At 40.3% G+C, this 20,982-nt stretch overlaps 1 protein-coding gene across 5 annotated transcripts in view; it reads right to left on the bottom strand.

Annotated features, from left to right (window-relative positions):
• ANO4 (anoctamin 4) overlaps nt 1-20,982 on the bottom strand; it is a 301,260-nt gene that overhangs the window by 97,132 nt on the left and 183,146 nt on the right. For all 5 annotated transcript variants that reach the window (XM_054696103.1, XM_054696102.1, XM_037513790.2 and 2 more), the window contains 2 exons: nt 6,177-6,277; nt 2,057-2,101 (listed from right to left, as the gene is read on the bottom strand). In XM_054696103.1, coding sequence (XP_054552078.1) covers nt 2,057-2,101; nt 6,177-6,277 — 146 coding nt within the window. The remainder of the gene's footprint in view (nt 1-2,056; nt 2,102-6,176; nt 6,278-20,982) is intronic.

Consider the following 20,982-nt stretch of genomic DNA (forward strand, 5'->3'; position numbering starts at 1 on the left):
TTACACCAGACACTGGGCTTCACAAAATTAGACCACCACAGTTTTGTCCAAAACTTAATTCTATAATGGTGAGAAATGACATTTATCTTAAGAAGCCACTTTGAATCAATGTTGGTCATACCACCAAGGAATATTTTTTTTCCTTTTATTTTGGCCCAGAGTCTTCCAGTGCCTAAAAACTCTTTCATGGTTATGATTTATGTGCTTGAAATAGTATTGACTTTTTCAGGGTAAAGATTGTTCCCTAAGCTATTCTTCCAGTTCTAGAAACAAGGATTTCCCAAACCCTCTTCTGACTCAGTAGCTCCACTTTCCACCCAGGGAGAATACATGACTGGTATGCAGGTTCACAGCTCTCTGCCTCTCTCCTCTTGGCTTCTGTCCTAAGCCCAACACTTCTTTCTCTTTTCCTGTCACCAAAGTTATTAAGGCCATAGCCCTTCCTGCCCCTGACATGCCAGGACCTCACCCATTTTCCATCAGCTCTAACTTGGCTTTCACTGGTCATCATTCTCAAATGTACCCCAGACCTGCAAGGTCAGCATTGGCAGGGATCTTGACAGATGCAAATTATTGAGTCTCCCCTCAGAAGCCAGGGGATGGTTCCAGTAACCTGAGGATGAACAAGTCCTTCAGATGGTCCTGAGACACGAGAACATGAGAACCGCCAGTCCATGGAGATTGCTATCATGGAAGTTAACGGCCACTTCTAAATATCCAAAATTGATTCTCCTCTCATCCTTCCTCAGAAGCTGAGGAACACCCTTTCTCGGGAGAACTCATTCCTGGTACCTTGGACACTGCCCTGCTTAGTTCTCCTCCTACTTATTAAACTGTTGCTTTTCATTCTCCTTCCACCACTTCCTGTCTGTTTAATTCAGATTTTCCAATGCACTGCCACTGGACCTCTTCTCTTCATTCCTTTTCACCCTTCCTTGGGAAATACCATCCACTCGCATGGCCAATCTCATCCATGATTTCTAGGTCTTTGCCTCCAAAATTGTGGTCTTTTGCCTTAGTTCTAACCTTAACTATTTCGGTATTAGTTCCAAAGTCCTTCAGGACACCAAGGCCTCAGAGATCTACTGTGAGTTATAACACAGAATAATTAAAACAAAAATTCTCTGTATTACTCATCTACCTCTTTTCTGGATTTCATTCCTCTATTACCTCCAATAATATTTTCCCAGTCCTTTACACATGGGAACCTCTTTGTCCCAACCCCACAGTGCTCAATTTCCAAATATCTACTAAGTCATTCTGGCTATAATTTCACATTCTTTCTCGTGGCCTTTGTCTTTTTTGCTGTATGGATTATTTTTTTTTTCTATCCAGGGGGCAGAACTGCAATCTGACTGTTCTTTAGAGTAAAAGCTAAAGAGAGAGAGGTTATGATTTATTTTAAGGAAGAGGTGCTCACAGATAGAATTGGGAATTCCTTGTCTCAGAAATGTTCAAATGTGGGCTGGCTATTCAGCAGAGGTTCAATTTGATGAGTGGTTAGACTTGATAACATTTGATATCTGATCCAACCTTAAGACTATATGGTCACATTTATCACCACTTTCTTGCAAACCCTCATTTCCTACCTCTCCCCCAGAGTGTGAGCAAATGTTTCAGCCCCAAGTGTGTGTCTGAAACTTTAGGCAGACCTGACTATGCCTCTTTTCTTTGTGATTCCCTGCCCGTCCATCATTCTTCAACACATGTGTAAGGAGAGTCATTCATTCAGTCACTCCTAGTATGTGCTAGATGCCGGAAATATGGAATTGGATGAGCCATACTTGCCCTTACATATCATCCAGGTAGTGAGATACACATCTCCATCATAGATCATGGCACAGGGTGATGGGGGAACAGGATATACTGCTTAACCACTGACTCTGGTTATAGGTGGATAAGGGATATACCAAGGAACCCTGGAAACATTTGTTTTAATGAGCCTTTGTAAGGCTCTGTCATACTTCCTCCTATCTGCATTGTTTTCCTCGTTATTGCTGGAACACACAGGCCAACAGAGCAAACAAACATCATCATGGCGGAGCATGCTACTGACCTGCTCATGAACTTGTACCGGCGGGGCAGGTAATAGATTTTTCTCCTGGAAGAACAGCAAAAATGAAGCCAGTCGAGAAGAAAACCCATCGTCAGTTACAGTTTGAACTAGCAAGGAAGGAAAGGAGATTGAAGATAGAAGCCTGTAAGAGGTGAAGAAGAAAAAACTAAAAAGAGATTAACAGTGAGAATGTAGTGGGAACATAGGGCATGCATTTTTGAGTCATGAAATCTCATGAAACATTTGCTATTGATATTTCTTCCTCTCTCATCATTATAAATGTTTATGGCTGCTCCTTGCCTACAAAACCAGTGCAGAGAGATGATCTGGAGGAATTGACATTTGTTTGTATTCAGCTGAGGTCAGCTTCTTCTCAGGAATGCAGAAATTCATTGCCGGCCCACTGGCAACATACATAATTGAATGGGCACAGTATTACATTAACTAATATTTACATAGCACTGTAAATTTGCAGAGCACTTCTCTCATTTGATGTAGGCAGTGGTAATATAAAAATATGTATTTTATAACCAGTGTGAGCAGGACACAACTAATCAGCATCAACATACTGCTGTAAATAACCATATTAGGGTTTTCTGCCTAAACACTGGCCCAGATTATAGGTGAATACAAGAGGTAAACCAAGGAATCCTGAAAATTTTTTAAAAAATAAGACAATAAGGATCATATTTCCATATATAGGCATTTAAAATTATTAAAAAAGAAAATATTGGATGTTTGGGAAAAAAGTGTGTTACATGTTTTATCAAAAGGCAATCCCTTTTCCATAATCAATGGAGTAATGAAACCAATGTAGTTTAAATGTATTCTGAACTATTACTGAGCTATTTAACTTTTGGAAAAGGAGGAATTTCTATGCCAAAATGTATTCTGCCTATTTGTGAAAACCTTCAAAAATTCTGATGTTTTCATTAGGTAAAACTACAGAAAAAAAAAAATAAAAAGATCAAGCCCAGTGCTCAGGTTGTGGGAAGAAGGGTTGAGAAGGTGGAGTAGAGTGGTCTGCAGAGCAGTAAGACCATCACGGCGCTACCCATTATACATTTGTCAAAACCCATCAAACTGCACAGCACAAAGTGAATTCTAAGGTAAACTATGAATTTTGGTTAATAATGTGTCAGTCCATCAATTGTACCAAACATACCACACTACCACACCATATTAATAAAGAAATTCTGAGTGGTATGAGAAGGATATATGAGAATATTCTGTACTCTCCACTTAATTTTCTATAAATCAAAAAATGCTCTAAAATATCTTTTAATTAAAAAAATCCAGATACATGGTCATGTAGATATTTAAGAAACAGGTTTTTTGGGCAATTTTCTATAAGAAACCTATTTCTTAACATACTTTTAAACATTGTAGGAATAAAAATCCAAAAAGACTCAACCTAGGATTCAGAAATACAGTCTGCAGAAAATAAATACCGACAAGAAGGGGGCGGGGGGGTCATTTAAATTCAGCTAAACTAAATTCAGTTACTTTGCTAGAAAGAAAAAGTGGGAGAACACCTCCTTTGGAAAAATACCTATCTTCTTAAGCTAGTTATTTGCTTAAAACTTTAGGAGAGACAATAACATTAATTGCTGGTGGGAATGTAAATTGATGCATCCATATGGAAAAACAGTATGGAGATGCCTCAAAACATTAAAAATAGAAATTCCCTCTGATCCAGTTATCTCACTTCCAGTTATTTACCAAAAACACAAACACAAAAACAAAACAATCCAACAATTCTAAGAGAGAGAACGCACCCCTATGTTTATTGTAGCATTATTTAAAATACGTGAAATCTGGACACAACTTGAGTGCCCACTGATAGATGCTTGGATAAAGAAAATGTGGGATATACATGTGCTGGAATACTATTCAGCTATGAAAAAGATGAGATCCTGCTATTTGCAACAACATCATGGACACAGGGTATTTGGCTTAGTGGAATAAGTTACATGAAGATATCAACACTGCATGATTTCACTCATGTGTGTCATATAAGGAAACCAAACAAACGAATGAACTAAATACAATAAAATCAATGTTTACACAGTAAGATCAAATTAGTGGTTACCAGAAAGAAAGGGAGAAATGGTTTGGGTAAATCAAACCAATATGGGGAAGGATAAAATTGGACTTTTAGTGGTAAACTTAATGTAGTATATGTACATACTGATTTTTAATGATGCACATCTTATGTTACATATAACTTGTATGTTATAATGCAATGCTCTTTCAATAAAGAAAAAGAACAGAGAAATACATCAGATCGTAGCAAGTGATATGCTCAGGTAAGTAGTGACCCCATTTTTCTCCTACAACTGTTGTCAATAGGATTTCCTGCATTTAAACAAATGATTATTCACAGTGTTTATGGTTTTCATTTACTGCTTAGACAACATTCTCTTAAAGTCACAAAAGAAAAGTAAAGCTATTTTCAGGCACCACTTTTCTGCTAACTAGTGAGCAGAAGTGTTAGCTAGATGTGGCCAGGCCCTTCAGATAGGGATCCTTCCAGGTACCAAGGAAACTTTTTGTGCATCAACTTTGCTCAAGTCTCCCACAATCTGCTTGGGTTCTTTCCTCAAGAAGTATGTCTGGCAGAAGGTTTTATGAGATTTTTTTTGGGGGGGGGGTTTACATCGATTTCACAAAGTTTTACTACTTCCTATCATCAAAAGGTAGACTTTTGGCTTTGGAAGATGTTAGCCTGATAGGTGATCTTCACTAGGCATTTTGTTTAGGGATCTTATGTGTAATACAGTAATAATCCACATTAGAGAGTTATACATTGATAAGCAACTGGCTTCAATTATAATTGTAATATAATGATATTCAAAGGAAAATTAAACTGATATTCCTTATAGCTTTTTAGTGATTAGACACATATATGTATGTGTATGCAAATATATATACACATACATTACACATATGCAATGATTCTTAGGCTCTTAGATTACCTTTGTGACATTTTAAATACAAAAATAAATCCAAAAATTCTAGCTATGTTTATCAATTCCTTAGACAAATTTGCCCCAAGAAAAAAAGACGTTAGAAGTTCTGCCCTCTGTTTTGACTTAGTATTAAGACATAAAGGATAATAAACAAAGAAATAAGATGCACTGGGGAGATATATTGCATGCTTACAAATGGAAATTGCCATTCTCTGAATGTGTCCCTAGTTCTTCTCTGTCTCTATGAATCGAGCTGATTCTTTGTCTCTATAGCTTTCCACAGAATTGGCCCCAATTTGCCTAGTTACTATTGTCAGATTTGGTCTTAGCTGCAAATTACGAACTAAAACTATGTAGTAATTCTTTAGCGCCTTTGGAACTGTCCTTGGTACTATACCCCTTCACCTTCTTTAGGGGTTTCATGATGGACTTTGCACGTAGTTTGACATTCATAATTTCAAGTTTAATCCTTTTATTTCCGTGTAGCACATGAAGACCACTTTTCCTTAATCTATAGAGAAAATATGACTATTTTCTGTGAGAGGAAGATAAACTAACCCTTTAAAATAACCAAAACAATCCATAAAAAGTCTTTCTTATTCCCCTTGGAATAAATATCAATGCTTGTATTTGCACAGTATTTATGACCTGGTGTTTTAACAATTAAAAATCATTTTTTTTTAAATAGATCACATCTTCATGAAATTTCTTGAACTTATTTCAATAGAAGCAAATTTAAAGTTTTTTTGTTTTTTGTTTCCTTTTGGTTTTTTTGTTTTGGTTTTAGTTTTCTTCCTGGAAGGGGCCAGTCAGTAAGGACCATGAATGTCCACTGTACCACTGATGCCTGGTGTCTGGTGGTTCAAAATTGCAGCACACGGAGCTTCCAAAAATGGCAGAGATGAAAATGCCACTTGGAAATGCTTTCCCACGGGCATTTGAAATATCTATCTGCTAAGGATTGAATTAGTCAGAAATTTTCATAAAAGCCATGAAATCTTTATTGGCCATGAAGACTTATTGCTCTCCCTAAACATTTGAAGGATTTTCTTCTCTAATAGCTTTCCAGTCTGCATTTCTGAGAGAAGGGAACATTAGATTTACAGTGAAGCAGCAGAGAGAATGGGGGACAGGATATTTACACCTACCTGAAAGGCATTCTTACATTCATTTGTTCTGCATATCTTCCAAGCACTTCCCACGGGGCATGCAACTTCACAAAGATAATGTCACTATTTATTACAGAGGACTGAAACAGAAAAGAGAAACTAAATTGAAAAGTATATCCAAGGCTCCTATGGTTTAAATTGAGTTGGAACTAGAATGCATGACCTGGTAGGGAGCTTAAGACTTTCATTCTTCAGCTATAAGCTAAGCCCTGAAGTGTGCACCTTATTCATTCAACAAATATACCACTGTGTGTCAGGCACTAGAAAATTGGCAGTGAACAAAATAGATATGAGTGGCACTCACATTCTGCGACAGTATTTTTTTTTAAAGGCAAAAACAGGGGCCTCCCTGGTGGCACAAGGGGTTAAGTACAGCACTGTGAAGCTATCAGCAGCTTCTGCAGCACAGCACTAGTTTGATCCCTGGCTGACCAGGAAGATACCACATGGCGCAGCGGACCACTCCTGTCTCACTGCTGCTCCCTCAGCAGTGTATTTCAGTCAGTCTGCCTGTTCTGTTCCCCGCTCTCTCTCTGGTGAATCCTCTCACCTGCCCCCACACTCTGGCCTGTACCCCAGTTCTTAAATAAATCTTTTTGAAAAAATAAAAAGGCAAAAACAAGTAAAAAAAAAAAGTGTTCTGAAGATAAAGTAAGAGGAGAAAGATTTGGGGACGGGTTCACCCTACTTTGGACCAGGGGTCAAGGTAAGACCTCTCTGTGGAGGTGACAGGGGAGCTGAGACTTTAAGGAGGACCCAGGTAGCTCAAGACCAGGAGATGTGTGTCCTTGGAGTGAAGGCTCCTAAGTTGGGAAATTACTTGGTACAAACTATGTGCAAGGGACAGAAAGAGGAGTAGAGAGAGGCTGGAGTATATTAATCATGAAGAATGACACGAAAAGAAGCTGAGAAGGTGACCAGGAGCCAGAGTGCAGTGCTTCACAGGCTACGATGAGCCGGGGGAACTCAAGAACACTGGGAAATCATTTTGATTTAGGTTTTCAGAGCTGGCTCGCCGCTGTCTGGAGTATAAATTACAAGGAAGAACTGCAGCAAAAGCAGACAGAAGAGGCTCCCAATCATCCAGGCAAAAGCAAAAGCTGGTGATGTTGGGGATGGATAGACCCTGGAGACATGCGATCAAAACCGGGTCTGCATCAGACAAAGCATTTTCAGAGGACTGTTCTTTGACCTCAAACCTTAACCTCCTCGGGTTTTTTTTTTTTTTTCCTCCAACACAGAACTTAGGGAAGTAAAACTTGGACTTCACACTTTAATAACCAGCCAAAAACTTTGGTTTATGGCTTTGTGAAAGCGATATTGCCAATTAGGAGATTTCTTTGAAATTCATTTCCCACGGGGAGGTTGTGAAAGAGGTAGAAGAAAATGAGAAAACAGTAAGCTAAATCAGTTTAAATTAGCAAAATGGCCAATTACTTATCCATATCTTTTTCACACAGGGTAGTTCCAGATTGCATGCCATTTAAATGCTTATTGTTTAAGAACACTGACAGATAATGTTAGGCTTTTGTGGCTAAACTGTCCTCATAATATTTATAAACAATCCAATATTTTTACACAGCTGACAAAAACAGAAGCTCAACTTTGTGGGTAAATTTGCACTATAGGAAATTGTTTTTAAATTGCAGATGATGTATAGTTGTAATTCACTTCTCATACTTTTTTGGGCGGTCTTATTGCTGGGCTTATAATGGTTGAACTTGATTCATTAGGACTCCTTCAGAGCTTATAAAAGTCAAACTAGTGTCAACTACAATGTTCTCAGGGATCCTGGTGATGCTAAATTATTCCCATGGGCAGGAAAGCCAGGGATCAAATCTTTTGCAACAAGAAGAGCTCTGACTATAAGCCCCCTAAAAGTAATAAATGTTTCTGTCAATCATGGTTGACTCCTCTGGGTCTAGCACAGCGCCTGGCACACAGGGCACACACAACCAATATTTGTCTAACTGATGAATATGGTTAGTGAACCATTAATCCTGACCCAGGTGAAAGCTATGAGTCCTGTGAATCAGGAAGTTGAGTGGGGATAAGGTAATTCTTGGAGTCAACATAGCAGGTTACTGCAAATGAGATGTCTACCTGAGAAACAGACCAGCCAGCAATCAATGAAGATGTGATCACCAGTGTGTGTATAGACTAGTTTTCTGTTTAGTAATCTATTTCATTCAGTCCTTCCTACACATGGTGCTTAGAATTAATATTAGAGGAAGTGTGATCCACCTCATGGTGGCAAAGTTTCTACAAATACAAACACACACATAAGCACAAAGCCACCTATCTTGACCCACCTATCCTGTCTCCATTCTATCCCACCCACAGCTGTAGATGCACTAATGCACTGAATTAGATGGTCTCACATAGAATATCAGTTGAGTATCCTTGTGCTTTGGGAAAGACTTCCTTATTTTTCAACATACAGCACAGTTCTCCAAGTTATAAAGCAGAAGACTGTATTTCCCAAAAATGGTTCTTCGTGCTTATATTAAAGTTACATTTCAGAGTCAAGAGAGGTTTTGTGGCTCCCTAACTTGGCCATTTTAATTGTGATCATGGGAATTCTTTAAATTTACCCCACTTCTCAATAAGGTAGGAAATTCACCAAGTTACTCTATAGCCTTCCCTACAACCACACTCTGTTGTTTCTCCTCTCATCTTCCTAGGAGAAAAGATTAAAATTGTGCAATGAGGAAAACAATATGGGAACGTGATTCACAGAATCAATCAAACCTTGATTTAGAGCAGATATAATCTTAGGGTGCACTTTCTCCCTGGAATTACTATGATTGCTAGTTTTACAGAAAATAAGCTGGTGGAAGAATAATCATTTTGTAGATACTCATGAATCTCTGAAAACATGAAGGAGGGTACATTAATATATCTACTTAGGGCACATTTTTAATGCCTTGTTTCTGTGTGTGGAAAAGCCAAGTTCATTATCTTAACACATACTGAGTCAACTAAAATCCTAATGTGAGATCTCTATCATCTTCTGCACAAAAGCAGTCATTTGGATTTATTCAGCATGATAAAAATGACTTCATTTTTCTTATTATTTCAATTATAGTAATTACAAAGCTGTCATTTTATTATTTCTTAGTGAGCTGTAATTTTGGAAGCATTTTCCCATGTTGCCTCATTTTATCGCCACACAAAGCTTGTGAGAGAGACTTTCCTTCTGTTTCTTAAAAGAGGAAATAGGTCAAGTAACTCACTTACAGTCAAATTAAACATCTATCCCAGAGAGGATCGAATCCACAATCACATGCCCTCACTCCCTTATCAATTTTACGTATGACACTCTGAGATTTAAATAAGCTCTTGGCTTTGGACATGTATTTAAGATGCATAATCTTGAATTGCTCCGTCATCAGTTAATGCAAAATAATTTACAAAGAATTTCATATTTTAGAAAACAAACAAAGTGCAAAATTAAGCTGCTAATGAACTGAGGCTTGATTTGGGACTATTAAAAGTCATTCTGATTATCTTGAGAAGAATGTTTACTGAATTCCCTTGAGCAAGGATGAATGTCTGCTCTGGGGCTTATTTATATTCAGTTTTTCGAAGATAAACTGAACTTTTAGCCCAAGAAAATAAATGTGAATAGATGATTGCTGTTTCTATGTCCCAACGATCACTCTTTATTGCTGAATGACTAGGCTACTGTTCTTAAATAGGTTTTTCCTTGTTATCTGATATTCCTGTCTTCCCTGGAAAGAAGAAAACTGGCTATTTAGACGAGTTTGGAAAAATATTCTCAGAGAATGGCTTGAAAAATTAAGAAGCATGAAAATCATCCAAAGTAGACAAAGAGAAGAGTCACAGAAAACATTCCTATTTTTTCCTTCATTCAACAGGATCATACTGAATACTTTCTTTGTAGTAGATGCCAGGAACACAATTACTAAATGCCACATACATTGTGGTTATTCCTTGGTAAGCCACAATTTGTAAGGGAGGGTTAAATAAGCCAACAATAAGAGCAAAAGAAACACAACATGCCATTTTCTTATCCACACGATCCATCTCTCAAAGATCTGTATATGGCTGTATACATCTCTGCATCGCATAGCCCTGCCAGCATTTACTGAGAGGAGGGCATTGAGAGAAAAATGGGCTTGGGAGTAGATCCATGAAGGTAGATCATGAAGTCAGTTTTAGAAATGGGAAGCTCTAAATGGCTGTGAGAAACCAGGTAGTTAGAGAAATGAGATGCTGTTCAGGGGAGTAGTCTAGGCCAAATACTCAAAGCAAGTGTGACCAAGATATAGACAGTATTCAAACCCACAGCAGGTCACTCTGGGAGATAGTACAAATACAGACACAGTCACCTGGGCAGCCGTAGCACACAGGTAAGTTATCAAATTCAGATGCTGTACATATTTTTATTTCTCTGTCTAATCAGCTCTGTAATCTTGGGAAAGTTATTTAACTTCTTTGTGCCTCAGTTTATTCAAATGTATAACAGAAAATTATAGTCACACCTATTGATATCATTGTATGAAATGGTGTAATGAAGGAAAGATGCTCACAGTACATTTAAAACAATGTTAGTTATCCTTATCCCCCAGAAGGGCCACACCATATTGGCAGTAGTGGCAAGAACCACGTGGGAAAATGTTAAATAAGGAACCAATATCTGGAAAGATTTTTCCAGTCTTTGGCTACAAGGCTAACCCAAAAGAAACTCTGAGAGTCAAGTCCTCAATTCCTGTCTCCTGTGCCTCTGTGGTCCCCAGTGTCCCCTGCATATTCTTCTAAGGACATTCATTCAACAACATTCATCAGACATTATGTGAGTGACTACTGCATACCAGGTCCCTGCCAGGTGCTGCATGCACAGAACAGACAGGATTTATACTCTAGCATAGGAGACTGACATTAAATAACAGATAGACATGTGGTTGAAAACTACGAAAAGAGTCTTATTTTACACCTATGATGTCTGAATGAGATTGTGATTTTGTACAACATCACATAACAGGGGGGAGGGCAGGAAGAAGGGAGAGAGTAAGAGAACGATTGTTCATAAAGGAAATATACTAGAATTACATTTGCCAAAAAAAACCCTTATTCTGGGAAATTTTTAATCAATCTATTTTTATTTCAAGTTTACCTTCTACTGGTTATATTGGGTCATGTTGAAAGGTTGGCAGCACTTTTAAAAGGTAGCAGAAGAAAGGAAAGCAGTTGAAAAGGATTTGGTTAGTCTTTTATTTATCAAATATTTATTTCCCTTGCCTTGTGCAGAAAAAGGGTCATCTGTGTTATAATAAGACAACTGGCTGTGATGTGCTTTTTTGTGTGTTACACACACACAAAAGGGGACCATTCTGCACCCCAGTTCCTGCAGAGACAAATGCCCTAGCCATGGAGATAAAATAAGTACCAGTACATTTGAGCAGAATTGCAAAACAAGAGATAAATTAGTGCAAGGATCTACAGATCCTGAAGAAAAGGAGTGGAGAAACCATGTACTGTGGAGAAAAGTCCTGGCTTTGGAGGTAGATTCAAGTCCCAGATCTGTTACAGAGTAGCTGCTGAACTTAAACAAGTTATTTAATCTCTGTAAATCTCAATCTCTCATCTTTGAAATGGGAGTAATAACAGCATTTACTCTGGATTTCTGCTGAAGATGACAAAGCTTAAGGCAAGCAAAGTACTGAGCTAGTTCCTTGTGCACTCCACATGCTCTTTAAATGGTAAGGAGGAGTGTTTGATTCATCAAAGGCATTTGAGAGTATTTTTTTTTTTAAGTTTAAGTTGTGATTGAGAACCAAAACAGATTGCTTTCTTCCCACCTGGTTTGCAAATTTAGGCCATGAAAGCATAACGGTGGAACATTAAGAACTGAGATGTACTTGCTTGGAGGGACTAGGCAAGGCAGCTGCATTTGAGAATTTACCGCATTCCTCTCTGTGGCTATTACAGCGTGAATGACTGGCTTGAAGGAATCCGCTTCTCTCACTTGCAAGCTTATTAGATTCTGCTTTCGTCCAAGACAAAAAGCACATTTGGGGTTATGTGTGTGCCAAATAGGATCAGGGACAAGGGAGCAGGAGGTGGGGTGATGACACAGAGGTCTGTTTGGAGACAGTTGTAATGGATCTAGGTGAGACAGAGCATGCTCAGCAGTCCTGAGACCCTACAAGAGGCTGCTGAAGTTGAAAAGCTCCTTTATTATCTCTAGGCCAACTGACCTCCAAAGACAATCCCAAATCCTTTTTTAAACCTAAAGAAAACTGTACCAAATGAGCTGGAACTTGGTCAGGGCACAGAAGATGAAAGTGGACCGTTTGACACTAGACGCTTTCTAGAACTGTCTGAAAGTGTACTTGATTTGACTTGAAAGGGGATTGATTGGCAGCCAACAGCCAATGGTGTACACTGGGTGGTAGAAAGGACACCTGGCTCAGCTCCTCCCTACAAGTAAGGAAGAGAGTTTGGTTCCTTCCAAGGTGGCTGGCAGCGTAGAGACTTATGTGAATGTGTCTGCTCATGGATTCAATTCCAGTTATTTAATTCTTCAGAAAATGCTCAGAAATATATTGCAATTCAAAGTGGAGTGCATACCGTTCTACGGTCCCCTCTAAACATCCTAAAATGAATGAAAGGCTGGTGGCAAGAACAAACCTGAAGCCTGGTTCTGCCACTTACTGCCTGGGTATCTGGGCACGTTGCTTAACGCAAAAGTCTCAGTTTCCCTCTTTGTGAAATGGGACTAGCAATATCCACCTTGCAGGTTTGTGCTAAAATTGACACTTTATATAGAAGGAAGTACAATAAGTAAGTTTCCTCCGCCCCTCAGAGGACAGTCTCCTAACCCATAACTACTGCTGGAATTTCTTAGTGGATCTGGACTCCAGCCTAGGAAGTGGAGAAATGCACATTTCTGGAGGGGTAAATAGCTGCAAGTAATCTCTGAGCAATTTCCACTCCTCTCAGTAAGCTGCCGCCCAACCAGCTGTCACTGGGCAAATGACTTACTTTTCTGAACTTTGCTTTCTCTGAAAAATGAGGAACTACAGCTCTAAAAAGACTTGAATGTGTATGTTTGTTATTCTTAATTTCCCTGAGGATACAAGCCTTCGTAAGTGTAGCTGAAAATGCTCTGCAGCTGATTCTGATACAATTACATCTGCACAATTCATGTGCACCTGCAGAGGCACTTACTGTGCCCCGGTGGAGAGAAGCCTGGGAGGAACAGCACATCCCTGAAGATGACCTTAGCATCAGTGACAGGAAAAAAGGTGTGTGGAGTGACTGAAAGGTTGATACAGGGGCGAAAATGAGGGCCTGCTGATGCCATCAGAAAGCAACTCTGTTCTTCATCAAACCAGTTCCCCCACCTGCAAGCCCTTTTCCTTTCCCCACCCTATAAAAACCTGCTTTCCCTGACAATGTGCGTGTCTTCGGGTCCATGAATTCCGCCCAGGGGCGCAATAAATTTTCCCTTCCTTTGAGAAAGTTTACCTTGGCTCTCCTTTTCTCTACCACGCCAACCTTTCACTGACCACCTACTTCTCAGCTCACATTCTTCTTGAATCTGCCCACTTCTCTCCATCTCTCCTGCTGCCATCTTCCTGTAAGCCTCACAATCCAGCTCCTTGAAGACTGCTGGTGTCTTCTTGCCTTCTGCCTCCTCAAGGACATCAGAGGTGTCTTTAAAATGCACGTGACCCATGGTTTCCCATGTGTAGGGTAAGGTAAAAAAATCAGGCTTTTCTGCCCTCCCGCCATCAGGATAGATGAGGGAACCCTGTGATCCTGAATGCATGCCTGATGGCGGGCACCTGAAGTGGGTACACCTGGGCTAAGACTGTGCTTTTAAGGTTGGTGTCACGGGGACGCCAGTAAAAGCTGAAAGAGAAGCCGAGAGAGAAGCAAGAGAAGCAGAAGCTGAGAGAAGGCCGGAGAGCCCAGATGAATGAAGACTTGCTGGGGGCAGGGAGGCCTGCCAGCCTCCCAGCCCCCCAGCACCCCTACCTGCTGTGTACCAGGTAAATCCCAATAAAAAGACCTGCAAAAAGCCACTAAGGACTCTGACTCCTCCTTTACCCGGTGTGCATGGGATCAGAAAACCTGCACTGTGTCCTGTTCCTGACCTTACACCATGGCTCCTGGAAAGTCACTAAAGTGCCCAATGCATGATCTGGCTACCCTCTATCTTGTCTTACTTTTCCCTTCTCTGGTTTCCAATCACATGGGACTACTTCCTCCCTTCCAGAGTGCCAAGATACTGACAGTATCTCCATTTTTCAAATATATTGTTTTCTCTGCTTGAAAACTTATGCTCCTCCAGGCCTCAAGTAGTGTCACAGGGAGAATTCCCAGATGACCCCAAAGATCCCTACTTCACTTATGTACAGGTCCTGAATAATCACTTCTCCTTTAGTGTAGGTAGAACCTGGAAATATGAGGGAATATCCAATTACTCCTGTGATTAGATACTAATTTGTTGATTTTGAGTTAGCCAAAAGGGAGATTATCCTGGTTTTGCCTGAGCTAATCAGGTGAATTCTTCAAAAAGTCCTATGGTAAAGAATTTCCTTGTCTTTGAAAAAACAAGTTACCTATGTTGAAAGAGGACCCTCTGAGGGCCTCTAGGAGCTTAAAGCAGTACCTGGTAGGTGACTAGCAAGAAAATGGAGATCTTAGTCCAACAACATTAGGGAAGCACATTCTGCTAATAACCATGTGAGAAGACCCAAAATGAATGCAGCCAGGCTGACACCCTGGTGGTAATCTGGTGGGATGCTGCTGGAAGAATGGTTGAACTGAAAGACCCAGTTAAGACCAGCACAGACTCCTGACCGACAGAAAATATGAGTTCATAAAGGTTATTCTAACCTCTGGATTTAAGTTAATCTCTTATGCAGCAATATAAAATCTCATCAGAGGTTGCCTGTGTTGCAAATTAATTGAAAATGGATTCAACAAGCTCTTGGTCACTCTGCCTCAACCCTGATGATCTCAAGGTCAAGCCTAGGGAACTTACTGTATCAGTATATCTAAAGAAAATCAAAATTTAGTGTGTCAGTCAGGACAAGCTAAGTTATACTACAGCCACAAAAAAAAAAAAAAAAAAAAAAAAAAAACAAATAGCAGTGACTTGAAATGGTAGAGCTCTACTGTTAATATGGAAGCCACAACCCACATGTGGCTACTGAGTACTTAGGCTATTCCAAATTGAGATGTACTACCTGTGGAAAACACACACTAGAGTTTGAAGGCTTAGAATGCCTGGGGAATTGCATGCAAAATACCTCATTGATTTCTATATTTAGTGATGTTTAAATGGTAATTTAGCTCTATTGGATTAAGTAAAACAATTTTTTTGTTTCTTTTTATTTTTTATACACAGCTACAAGCTTTTTATTTTTATACAATTTAAAATTACGCTACTTCTATTGTCTAGTGCTATGATAAAGTTTTATTCTTTTTATACCACATGTCCATTGCAGGTCACTTCAGTGACCAGGATTCATGCAGATGGGTCACTGTGCCAGAGGAAAGGCAGCACTTAGAGGATCTTTTAAGGACACACACCTCTTCTGTGTTCACCCCATTGGACAGAAGCAGTAATATGGAACCATTTGTCTACATGGTCACCAGGAAGAGGACTATATCTGATGAGTGGTGCTAATTAATATACACCAATATTGAATACCCTGCCTCCATCACTCTCTTAGGATCACAGTTGACCAACTGTGTAAATAAAGCAGTATCTTACCTGCTTCACAACATGGCCACTCAAAGTCATTCAACAAATACCTGACAGTAATCTTAACTACCTCCTAGGCAGGATGTTGGAACCTAGGGATATAGTGAGATAAGACATTGTCCTGGACCTTCGGGAACTCAGAATTCAGCAGAGCAGCTATTATACTAACTATAAATACTGTGATGAATATGAACAGAAACTGATCTACTGCTTCCTTTGTGGATGCTCCCTCCATGCAGAAGTAAATCTCTTCTCAGAAGTAATTCATGTCAGTTCTGATCTGCACAATTCCCAAAGTCCTTTCACTTGTAACAGATCATACTTACACTTTCTTATTCCATCAAGGTAAGAAGTTAGATAAGTTAAACTTGGAGACAACTAGACCATGATGGCTGTGATTCATATTATCACATGGGTAACTACTCACAGTTCCAAACCAGTCAATAGCCCATGAGTCATACTGCCCTTAGAAAGCTGCAGAAATCAGTAGCCATGAAATAAGCATGACCCACAAAGGGCAGATAAGCAGGGTGTCTGCCACCAGTGGAGAAGCAATCTGACCTTGAAAAAACTTTCCAATGTACATGGAAAGGTTACAACACTCCTCCTAGTCCTATTCTATTTATCTCTTCATGTAATACTCATCCAAATTAGAGAATGCAATAACAGTGCATGCAGTGGTGTAGCTTATAAAGTGCTTTTTACCTAAAGATTATGAAAAAGCTGTCAATAAATTGGGCTTTTATGATTTTGATAGGACAGAAATGTACCTTTTAGATTATACCTCAACTTCTATCAGTTCCTAATAGAATGCTGATGCAACTTCTATGCTTACTTTCCAGACAAAGATATGGGACGACCTATGTATATATGTATAAAACCTTAGGATATGATCTGAAGCTACATTATACATACATAAGTATGTGTGTGTATATATGTGTATATTATGTGTACACACACACACTCTATTATATGCCATTATGCACTTGGAACCATACTGTGTGGGCAGCATTAATGTGTCCTTGGCATGGAGTTATCTGCTCCTCTGGGGCATGTGGAATCTGAGCTTCAGGCCCACTGTGGCAGGGTGGAGTCTATGATGAATTCTGGTGATTCAATTGTGAGTCTTGGAGACTGGTGTGTGATTTGCCTTTCCCTGCCACAAAGGAGGTGTCTGATAGCTTCTGTCAAGTTGGGACTCTGGTAACTAAAGGCAGTGCCCTCCCCCCAACCCTGCCCCAACTATCCTAAAATAAAAATAAATAAATAAATAAACTGTTCCCTTAGGCTCTGATACAAAGCTTTCAGTGACATGTAGAAGTAATATAAAGACCTGCAAGAAATTTATAACGACATAAAATGAAGAGGGAGCGAAAGACCAAGTCTTTGAATATTCTAACATTTCTGGTAGAAGAGGAGGGAAAGCAAAGAGGATTGAGGGAAAAAAAAACAAAAACTAATAGAGAATTCCAGGAGAGCATGAGACTCCCAAGTCAAGAATAAAACTTTTTCAAAGAACCATCCGTCGTGTACAGAAATGCCGCTGTCAGCGTGAGGACAGGGCCGACAGGATGCTAGAGCAGCCACCACTGGCCTCTGTCGGGTCTACTTTCCCTTTGTCATTTATCACCTTCTAACATACTATCAATACATGCTATTTGCTTATTATGTTAATTGCTCACGGTCTCTCCATTAGAATAGGCGCTCTACAAGGATAAGGGCTAATGTATTCCAAGTACCTACAATTGTGCAGGCAATGTATATTTATTAGATGATTAGAACAGAGAAGGGATGGAGGGAGAGCAGAGGGAGGGATAAGGTCAGTTCATTGCTACCGTGAGAAGGACAGCACATCCACTAGATCCCCTGGGCAGTCTTTGGCACTCATCTGAGATGCTGGTCATGATTTAAAGTGAACCAATCAGCATGTTTTTCTAGCAACACTCAACCACTGAGCTGCAGGCACAAGGAGGCTGGGTTTAATCAAGGTCAAGTCCTTGCCAGGCACATAAGTCAAGGGAATAAATGAGTGAGAGAATTCAGGTGATTCTTAGAAGGTCATAAATAATGGGCTATGGAATCAAAACTAAGTTATGGTGGTCAACAAAGTGGCTGGGACGCTTAATCAGCAGGCTCGTCATATTCCAAATATAGTCACGAGAGAGTGAACTGGGGATACATTCTGAGAAACACATTGGGCAACTCTGGTCATGTGACCGTCCAAGAGCATGACTACACTAGACGGGACAGCCACCACACAGTGGGCTGCACCGCACAGTGTAAGGTGGCGGGGGGGCGGGGGGTGCGCTGGCCACTCATGCTCTGTCATCGGCAAGACTGTCCTTTAGCACACAGGCTGCGCTTCCCAGGACTTTTTGGACATTTAATCCCATTCAAAGCAAGTTTCGGTTACACTTATTTAAGAGTTTACTTAGAAATTCCTTTTCCTAAAAAGAATTTTAAAGTGATGACGTTATAGTTTTGCTAAATGTACATTAAGGAAAAGCACTAATGAAAATTCATTGCTTACTTGCTGATAACTTATTTTGTTTTCCCAAGCAAATAAAGCACTATGTGACATAAGAATAGTAGTTTTTCATGTGACTGATCTTTATACAAAGAATTGGGGTGCAAGTGGGGAGGGTTATCTTTTTCAGGCCCTAGAAGCAGTGGTAGATGGCCCAAACACCCCACATGTGGTATTATCCATGAGTCACCCAATGAAGGATTTCAGAAGCCCCATGGCCACTTTATTAGAGTCCGAAAAACTGAATCAAGTCAAGCTCAAATGAATGGCAAAGTGATCTACTACTATGCAATCCAAAATAATATCCTGGCTAAACCAGGGAACCCACAGACTGAGGAAGAAGATAGCCCCTAAGAGGGGGCCTAATGCATTTCTGAAACAACAGTAATGGACGTGAGTCTCACCATGCAGTTCTCTTTCGTGCCTGGGACACAGCTGAAGTCAAGAGAAACTATGTGTAGCACAGTTCCAACCTCCTGCCTGCTCTACTCCCAGACGTCTATAAAGTTTTTTCTAATTTCAACATATATAGGAAAAAGTACAGAAAACAGGGGTAAAAACAAAGAATTCTAGTGAGCTATGAACACTGTCTTCTTAGAAGATCACAATGTTGGTGAGGGTTGCAGATAATAACTAGTCAAGCTGGTTGAGTAAAACCCTTGACTTGAAATTACAAAGTAACAAGATGGCTGTTAAAATAAAAGCACATTAAGTCCAGCAAGATGGATTTGGTTTCAAAGAAGCTAAATTGTATGGTGGTGGGGGGGGGCTACCATTTTGGAGACAAATGACTGAAAATGCTTACCTAGCTAGGATCAGTCAAGTCATTAAAGCCTATGAGAACATGGTATCTGGCACGAGTTATATTCAGGGGAACTTTCCACATGAGTATCAACAATGTGAGAATCCAGACGAAATGATGGGCCAGGCACCGTGCTAGTCTCTTTGGGGAAACCCACGATGTCCTCATGGGAGTCCCACTCCACTTTGGCATATACCTATTCATCCTTCAAGATACAGTTACTTCCTCTAACTTTCTTGAAGCTTCTGGACAGTGTGAAATTCCCTCAGTGGTTCCTATAAACTTTTCAGGCTGTTTTCTAATCATATGTGTTATGTCTATCTTCATCACTACTCGACTGGCTCCAGGAACACACTGAGGATAGGGTGGGACCGAATGGCCCCAACATTATCCTTCTAGAACCTTGCCAATCTCCATCCAAAAGTGGAATCTGTGTCCCTTCCCTTTAATTTCCGCCTCTGTCAGTGGAGTCCAGCAGAAGAAATTCTTCTGGGTCTAGGTCATAAACTTGCACTTCTACCTGGTTCTGTTGGAAGCCAGCCAACAAATCACAAGGAAGCTGAGCAGCCTGAGGAGAAGACTACATGGAAAGGAACCAAGACCCACAGCCCGCAGGCCTGGCTGAGGGGTCTGCTGACAACCGCTACCAACTTTCCAGCAACACGACTCAGCTGTCATGAGACGGAATCCTCCACACTCCTCGGAGGGCTACCTAGCTGACGCCCAGCAGTGCAGAGAAAACTTGGCATTCTGAGTCCTGCTCATTTACACATTGGAGAGCAAAATAAATAACCATTGTTCTAAGCCACAAACTTTGGGGTTGTTATGCAGCAATAGATAAGTGGGGAACACAGTCATTTTTTTTTTATTGCCTAGCACAGTGACTGGACTATAACATTCAATACATGCGTGCCTCATGATTAATTCTCTGACATAGAAAGAGCTAGCAGTGGTGGAGGGGACTTTCTTCTATAATGCCAGGTGTAGGGGAAGGAGTTTTCAACTTGCCTTTTTTTGTTCTGTCCCTTAACTCTGCATCACCAACATGTAGCTATTTCCTTATGCACATGTTTGCTTGTGACTGCTGCTGACTCTCAAATGAAAGCTCTGATCTCAATGAATTAGCTCTGCTTCGAATAGAGACATCTGCCTAGTGTTTAGCATCAGGACAAAGTTGTGGGTGTAGGGAAGGAGCTGTGACTGTGGGCAATTTATCCAGCCATGCCCACATGAAAGGCCAGAAATAGCAACAGGTTGGGCTCAGGTCTTACAACTGTAAAAACCTTCTGGGTATGAAAGAGAAGGGCTGGCACAGCCTAAAGTGAAAGGACAGGTGGTCAGTTAAACCTGTCCAGAAGAGCGCTGGTGGCTACGCTGTACTGTATTTTCTCAGCATCTTGGCCACTCCTGCTGAGACCTCCCCCACATTGTGGAAAAGCTGGAATGACATTTTCCAGAACACCCTGCCTTGCGGAACTGTGGGTTAGAGTAAGAAATGAGGGGTGTTCAGGTGAGATATAAAAGGTGGAAGAGGCTGTTTCTTCTGTCAGATAGGGAGTTAGGGCAATTGTAAATTCGAGATAACTTCAGGTACATTTCTTGAGAATCATCTCTGGCACAATCAGCTATTCTTGAAGACCCTAGTACTTCAGCCCAGTTCCTGGGGACCACGCCATGATGCTTCACGATCGAGCTGAAGTGGCTTCAC

The sequence above is a fragment of the Talpa occidentalis genome, unplaced genomic scaffold (genome assembly GCF_014898055.3).
Source record: "Talpa occidentalis isolate TD23 unplaced genomic scaffold, MPIMG_talOcc4v2.1 talOcc4.16, whole genome shotgun sequence".
NCBI classification, from domain to species: domain Eukaryota; kingdom Metazoa; phylum Chordata; class Mammalia; order Eulipotyphla; family Talpidae; genus Talpa; species Talpa occidentalis.